At 40.7% G+C, this 7,865-nt stretch overlaps 1 protein-coding gene across 1 annotated transcript; it reads right to left on the reverse strand.

The window, feature by feature from the left end:
* Positions 1 to 6,973: 6,973 nt before the first annotated feature.
* Positions 6,974 to 7,433, reverse strand: LOC137268791 (uncharacterized). The gene is made up of 2 exons (XM_067803363.1): positions 7,263 to 7,433; positions 6,974 to 7,168 (listed from the first exon to the last, which is right to left on the reverse strand). Exons 1-2 carry the CDS (start codon positions 7,431 to 7,433, stop codon positions 6,974 to 6,976), a joined length of 366 nt encoding a protein of 121 aa, XP_067659464.1.
* Between the last annotated feature and the right edge of the window lie 432 nt (positions 7,434 to 7,865).

Below are 7,865 nucleotides of genomic sequence, written 5' to 3' on the forward strand. Positions count from 1 at the left end.
AACTATGTCTGCACATGTCTGTATGTGTATGCAAGTGTCTGCGGTGGGTAGGTCTGGCTGACAATCCCCGAACCATATTATTTTCCCTACAACCTCGCCCTCTCTGCAATGCCAAAATCCTAGATACTGCAAGTCTACATTTCCCCAGATTCTCTGGTCTCCATTGGTACCTTTTTCATTTTAACTGGGTTACCTTGTCACAATCAAGAGACTAAGCGTAAGTCTAGCGGCCGATATATGGCGTATACATTATTTCTGCTAGAGTCTTCGACGGGTTTAGCTGAGTTGGACTTGACGTCACATTGGCAATATTCCGGCCATATAGTGACCACATCGAGTTTGCATTTATTACCGTTCAACGGGAATGGTCCAACAGAGTTTTTTTCCATTTCACTACCATTTATCCAGAGAAAATGTCATAGCACCAAATACAAAAGAAAGCAATTCGTTATAATGAAGATTTTTATGGATATCAACTTCGTTATTATGAGAACACAACGTTTCGGAGTTAATGCTTACTCCTTCATCAGGTCTCACCAGCATTGACTCCGAAACGTTGTATTCTCATAATAAAGAAGTTGATATCCATAAAAATATTCATTCTTATGTATTTCACTTCTAAATGCCCTTCAAAGACTTAAAGCAATTCGTTATTCTCTTTAGAAAGCTACCATTAATGATACAGGTCAACTTCGCTCAGGTAATCTATGATCAGATGCCCACTAACACGGGAAAACAGATATTTCAGATTTTACGCAAAATAATGGGAGTTCCCTGTAGTGAAGCACGATATACTTGATGGTGAACATTTCATAACAGGAGACATACATGGGAGGTCCATCCAAATCCGTTTTCAGTTGATAGTCACGAGTAAAAAAGCTATGGCCAATACGACATCGTCGCAAATCCACTCCACATATCTTGACTGACAACCCAAGTAGGTATAGCCAATTGTGTCCTCGAGAGGCATCCAGACGTGATGGTCATGGGATGGTTAATGTCGAATCTCCTGCATGGAACGACAAAAAAGACTTTAATAAATCATATTTGCTATAAGTAAGACTTTTGCTGAAAGCTAGCCAGTCGTGATTATTTATGGCAATAATCTCGTGATTTATCCCCTCTGGCGACCAGCCTGCCGATGACAGCACCAAGTTACACGCTCAATAACCCCTGACCACACGCCCATGACCAGCTCATGCCTCATAGCATCTGGATTGTTTACAGTGACCAATAATGCGCATAGTTTGAATCACAAATAATCGCGTTTTATTCTTGACCATGTAACGGATATTGGTGGCTTGAAGCCTCTTGTTTCTGCACCGTGATATCTGACGAATGTTTGCTTTTACAGGCATTGAGGACTCGCACCGGGATCTGATTTATATGCATGCTCCTTGACAGATGATAGCATGGCAGTATTTACGAGCGGCACATGTACATTATGTCCCGGCAGTTTCTATCTCATAACATGTATATTTATGTTAATTTTAAAGTATGTCTATACTTTTCTACTAATAACTATTTCATCTACGAGGATTAAGATCTTTGCAGGTGTCCATACTAATTCGATTCTTTTGTAGCCGAATGATTTAACACAAAGGTATATTTCTTGCAGGTGTGAAAAATTTGATTTCACTTTAATTGTGTTTCAAAAGATAATGAGAGATAGGATCAAGATGCATTCATTACTTTTGGACCACACGGCGTATTTGGTTACGAGAAGCACGTGTCGACGCATTGTTAACACGTTTTTATTTGATGTTTTCGTTAGACAAGGCAGTAAATGCACTCCACGTGTTTTGTGATCTCGCGAGTCAAGACAATGCACAATACTACGTGATTTGTGATCTCATTACTCAAGACAATACTTGTACAGCACGTGATTTGTGATCTCATTACTCAAGACAATACTTGTACAGCACGTGGTTTGTGATCTCATTACTCAAGACAATACTTGTACAGCACGTGGTTTGTGATCTCATTACTCAAGACAATACTTGTACAGCACGTGGTTTGTGATCGCATTACTCAAGACAATACTTGTACAGCACGTGATTTGTGAACTTCTCGCTACTCATTACATACATGTGATCTTCACGTAACTCAATGCAATAGATGTACAGCAAGTGGATTGAGATTTCTCACTACTCAATAAAATGCATGTACACCACGTGGTTTGTGATCTTCTCGTTACTCAATACATGTGCACAATGTGCTTTTAGGTCTTTCAACTGAGGCCAATAAGTGAATTATCTATCTATCATCCTCAGATAAAAAAACCCCCAAAATATCTCCAGTCTTCAGTGTCTGACAATTATATAACAACTTGGCCTCTGGTCAGAATTTTAGTTTGAAGGCTTAAAGATATACAGACGCACACTAACTCAGTATAACACTGATAAAATATGTTCGCCACGTCTTTGACTACTGTAGAAAGACGAACTTTAGTGCCCAAGGCTGTATGTAGTTATGTGTGATCACTAGTATGGAAGAATGCATGGCGTCCAATATTGTGTCGACTGCAAAGCGTATGCCAGGTAGGGAGAGATCAGGTTATAACGTTATTATATATCACATTTCAGCACAATAAGCAATGCTTATCTGGAGTCGACGCCACGGGTAGCCCTTACTTATGTTCACAGTCATAAAGAATTGCCTTTTCGCCCGACGGCCATTCTCTTTGAAGGTGAACAGTATCGTCTTTGGTCGTCATCACAAAATTAGCAAACAATTACCCCGAGTTGCAACAGCCTGTCAGCGAGGAACTCGCCTCCGTTATACAAAGACATTATGAACTAGGGTTATCTCTGTTTGTTAAAGGGCTCAGGGTTTGGAGGGGGTACATCTCTGGCGCAGATTCTGTCTACCACAGTCGGGGTTTGGAGGAAGGAGGTTTTCACGACAGCCCATCAGTTTAGAAATGTACCGTGCGTCCAAGATGCCTGGGTGGACATTAACCCCGTTGTCCACCCCCTAGGGTCTCACATTAGGACAAGGGCGAGCTAATACGTGGTTTTCTCTTCTCAGTTGAAAAAAATTATCAGGTAATTGTTCCGAGAAATGATTGTCCCTTCAGTGCCCTCTTTGAAAGAACACTCACCACACGCTGAACCTCTGGTACACCTTCAATAACATAATCACTACCCTTAGGGAACATCCGTCAGGGAGCATAGGAGAATAAATTAAAATCAACTTCAGATGTGCCTTTCATCATACATTGACTTAAATCTGCAGGTATAGCTTCACCTAATTAAACCAGAAAATAGGCTGTAGAGTTGTCAGGAATTATGTACAGAACCAAACAAAGGCTATGTACAGCATTCAGTACCCAGTTTAACCCTATATAGGCGGTCTCATCCTCACCTATCTATGACATTCCGTTAACGAATGTTTTGTGGATGAAAAGACCCGCATGCAGATACTTGTTATTGCCGATTAACATTGTATATCACATAGCTTGTTCTGATGGTCCTTCGTATTTCGTTTTGTTGTTAACACGATCATGGCAAGTTTCTTAAAGGATCAACTTGACGCAAAAGGATCTGGAAATGACTTTATATGAATATAACAATATGATATAGCGGCGGCAGTATCTAAGATCCACATACCTTAATGTCCTCAGTGATATCTGAGTCCAGGTGGATATCGAAAAGATTTCCATTTTTACATTTTTACCTCATTACAGTCTTTAACAATAGTGCACAAGGTACGTGTCCTTCCCCTGCCCAGTCGGTTAATTAATGTCCAAGTAATTGTTTTGAAAACAGAGTTATGCATCCAATGAACTTATACTTTAAAAGTGCTAACAGATGCAAATTGCTTGCATTTAATTAGGCTTATGCTAAGTTGGGACAATTCCTTATTGCCCTTTAGGGGATGTTCTCTTACATATGTGTGAACAAATGGATATAAACAAATAAATGTTGTTCAGGCAGAAAACCTGGTTTAAAAGCACACATAGAAACATTGGGAAATTTGGAAGGTGGCGATGCACAACTAGAAACAGTTCCTCAACTCTGCAAACAGGAATACAAACTGTTTACGTCTATTGGATGTATATTTGGGAAGGGGAAAAAGACGCCACGGCGACACAAGTGTATAACGAGATTAAAGGGAGAAGGCCGGATAATCAAGATAAACTTCTGTTTTTTATGTATTTTGATGTGTTTCATTTACGAATGTATGAACTGAGGAGGTGATGTCACTCAGAGTGATTTTATTTTACACTGCTTTTTGCAATATTTCAGCAGTATCACTAGACTGGGCTTCACCCAGTTTACTCACGTCTTCTGCGTGACGAGTGAATGTTGTAGCCACTGGACATCTCAACGCCCCTATACATTATGTGCAACTACATGCATTCAATCTAACACATACACACAGCACACAAAATGGCACACATGCACAACACATACATAACGAATGCATATCACATACATAACACTTAAACACATTGTAAACATAACACACATGCTTGACCCTCATTACCCGACCACAATCCTGACACAAACATAGCACAATGGACACATATACATGACACATTCAAGATATATGAATATAGACATCGACAGACCACCCGCGAAGATCCGTTTAGAATTGATCTTAAGCAACCAATGCTTTATGGCAAGAGGCGACCAACGTGATCGGGTTGTCAGGCTCGCTGACTTTGTTGTCATTGTACCCCAATTGCGTAGGTCGATGTTCGTGCTGTTGATCTTGGATGTTCTGATCTAGAGTCAATTATTTACAGACCATACACCCGCAATGTTAGTAACGTAATATGTACCCTTAATTCGTATACTTAACATACATAACACACAGTTAACCCCTTCCCCCCCTCTCTCTCTCTCTCGCTCTCGCTCTCTCTCTGTCTAACATACACACATTTACATACACACACGACATAGCACACATAGAATTCCTCACAACTCTCAAACTGACGACGTTTGTAATCATGTCGGTGTTGCAATAATAGGTGTTTCAAGAGACCATACTGCAGATTTCCACAGTCTATGGGTGTAAACGAATCCGGAAATACTAGCAAACTAATACCCGACACCAAGGTTACATTTACACCAGTTATAACACAAGACGACTGAACGTTTCGCCCCCTATGCCAAACACACGCGACGCACGTGAACAAACCAAACTCATAACTGAACGCACGACAACTGACCCTAAATTCCAGTTGGCATTTTTAAACTTCAGAAAACATCTTTAACCCTAAATTTACGGTTTGCCTCTCTGCGTGAATCCTATGGTCAAGCAGCTAGAATGTCCCTTTGAGTGGTGGCCACTCAACAAGTGATCGCAGCAATAATAACCGAGAGCTGTCAACTCAAGAAACCAGTACTCGTAATAATCGCATGAGATCACTGCTGAATGAAGGCCGATGTCAAATTCATGACGCATGCTCGACACTCCGTTCGCACCTGACACGTGAACAATAGCAATTGTCTAATCCAGTCAGCAACACCCCCATGAGTTGCAATTAGAGACGAGTCCTCAGCGTTATGTCTGAAGATCGAGTGCAGAGGGAAATAGTTGATTAAACTTTCCCCAAAGAATTGTTCGATCTTTGAATGTGTCACGAGGCCAGTACAAAACAGTTTTCAAGTGGTTGGTAGCTCTCATTACTGACACGATTCGGACGACCTGCACGCAAATTACGAAATAAGTGACCTGGGACCTGGGACACGAAATAACGAATGATTTCTAACAAAGCAATGATAATAACTATATATGTAGTGAGAGACGGCGTTTGCCAAGAGTTTGTTAGAAGGAATCGCAAACATCTCACTTTAGTTTATTCATATCAGTAGACGAGGCCCTTATTTCATCGTTTATACACATATGTTCTTCAAAGAAAGACAATGATAATGTTGATCTTGTATTCATTCATTAAGCACTCAACAAAATGTAATTCATGTATGTAAGAATGTAATTACGCATCAATAGCTAGATATTTTGAGACTTCAACAGACGTCAAGAAACAGAAATTTAAAACAAAATGCAGGTACACTTGGGGTGACAATGACTATCAAAAGTCAAAACATCAGTATGTTTTCATTGTCATACATTCGTAGACTTACTGGAAATGGGAAAATGCCCAGACTGATTGTAACATCGTTATAAAACGTCTTGAAGAGTCCTAGTTCGCATTTGCACGTCATTTCAACGTCCTGAAGAGGACCATGTCTTGTGTGTGCGATATTCAACCAAAGATCGCCTTTGAAGTATCAGATCAAAGCTTATCTCTCTTGCACAAAGACGCCACATTTGGGTGTGTCATCTACATCACCGACGTACAACTACGATCCCTGGATATGTGTTTAGGGTTAAAGAGGAATCGTATCCGAGAGCTTGGAATAACATTTCGAAGACAAGACCCATGTCCCTGTGTTAAGACGACCAAATCGACGACAACGTATGGAACAACTCTGTATAGATATACACTTTCGGGAACGGTAGGGGCCTCTGGAGACTGTTGAGACCTGGTACAATTAGAGATACACGAGGACATTGATCTGGTAACTTTAGACTGATACGGTAGAGATACAACTGCAAACTGCTGGGCAGTGGGTAGATCAATGGTTGATCAATGTTGGGAAGAACTAAAGATATAACTGCAACAGGACAATGATGGGCATGAGGTTGAAGTAGAGATACAACATGACAGTGTTAGACATGAGCTATAAGTAGAGATACAACAGGTCAATGATGGACATGAGGTTGAAGCAGAGATACAAAATGACACTGTTGGATATGAGGTGGAAGTAGAAATACAACACGGCGATGTTGGACATGGGTAGAAGAAGAGATACAACATGACAGTGTTAGACATGAGCTATAAGTAGAGATACAACAGGACAATGATGGACATGAGGTTGAAGTAGAAATACAACAGGAAAACGATGGACATGGGGTAGAAGAAGAGATACAACAACACAATGTTGGACATAACGTGGAACTAGAGATACAACAGGACAAAGTTGGGCATGATGTAGATGCAGAAATACAACAGAACACTGTTGGACATGAAGTTAAAGTAGAGACACAACATGACAGCGTTAGTCATGAGGTAGAAGTAGAGATACAACAGGACACTGTTGGACATGAGGTAGAAGTAGAGATACAACAACACAATGTTGGACATAAGGTTGAACTAGAGATACAACAGGACACTGTTGGGCATAAGGTTGAACTAGAGATACAACAGGACACTGTTGGACATAAGGTAGAAGTAGAGAAACAATTACGACAATGTTGGACATGAGGTAGAAGTAGAGATACAACAGGAAAACGTTGGACATGAGGTAGAAGAAGAGATACAACAGGACACTGTTGGATATGAAGTTGAAGTAGAGATACAACATGACACTGTTGGACATGGGGTAGAAGTAGAAATACAACAGGACACTGTTTGGCATGAAACTAGAAATGCAGATGCAGTTTAACAATGATGAACATTGGGGTTAATGTGTCACGATCCCACAAACCCAGAATTATGGTTTTTATTGTATGATGCTCGGACCTGCAGCGTTAGGCACTAATATTACCTCTTTTATCGGAGAAATCTGCATGTTCTGTCTGTGTGTCCCTTTCCACGGTTGATGATAATAACGTGGTTTATAGGTCAAAGATGGTTATCTCCCTTTACATTAAAACCCGTCGTCTCGTGGCGTGTTAAAGTAAATGTCCTCGCCTTGCTGATGAGGTTATGTGGCAGATAATAGCGATCTTGGGTGGAGGGGACAGTACCCTTCATCCGGCTGAGCACACTGAGGGAGCAATCATTATGCTGATTGTATCAAATACGAGCGCCCCCTATTGCGAACAGACCAATAATTTGGGCTATTTTC

Source organism: Haliotis asinina, chromosome 16, assembly GCF_037392515.1.
Source record: "Haliotis asinina isolate JCU_RB_2024 chromosome 16, JCU_Hal_asi_v2, whole genome shotgun sequence".
Taxonomy (NCBI): domain Eukaryota; kingdom Metazoa; phylum Mollusca; class Gastropoda; order Lepetellida; family Haliotidae; genus Haliotis; species Haliotis asinina.

Coding starts and splice junctions, on each gene's coding strand:
- LOC137268791 (XM_067803363.1), bottom strand. CDS start 7,433: ATGCCAAACAGTGTCCTGTTGTATTTCTACTTCTACCCCATGTCCAAC. Junction 7,169..7,262: donor ACCTCATGTCCAACATTGTC/GTAATTGTTTCT, acceptor TTGTATCTCTAG/TTCAACCTTATGTCCAACAT.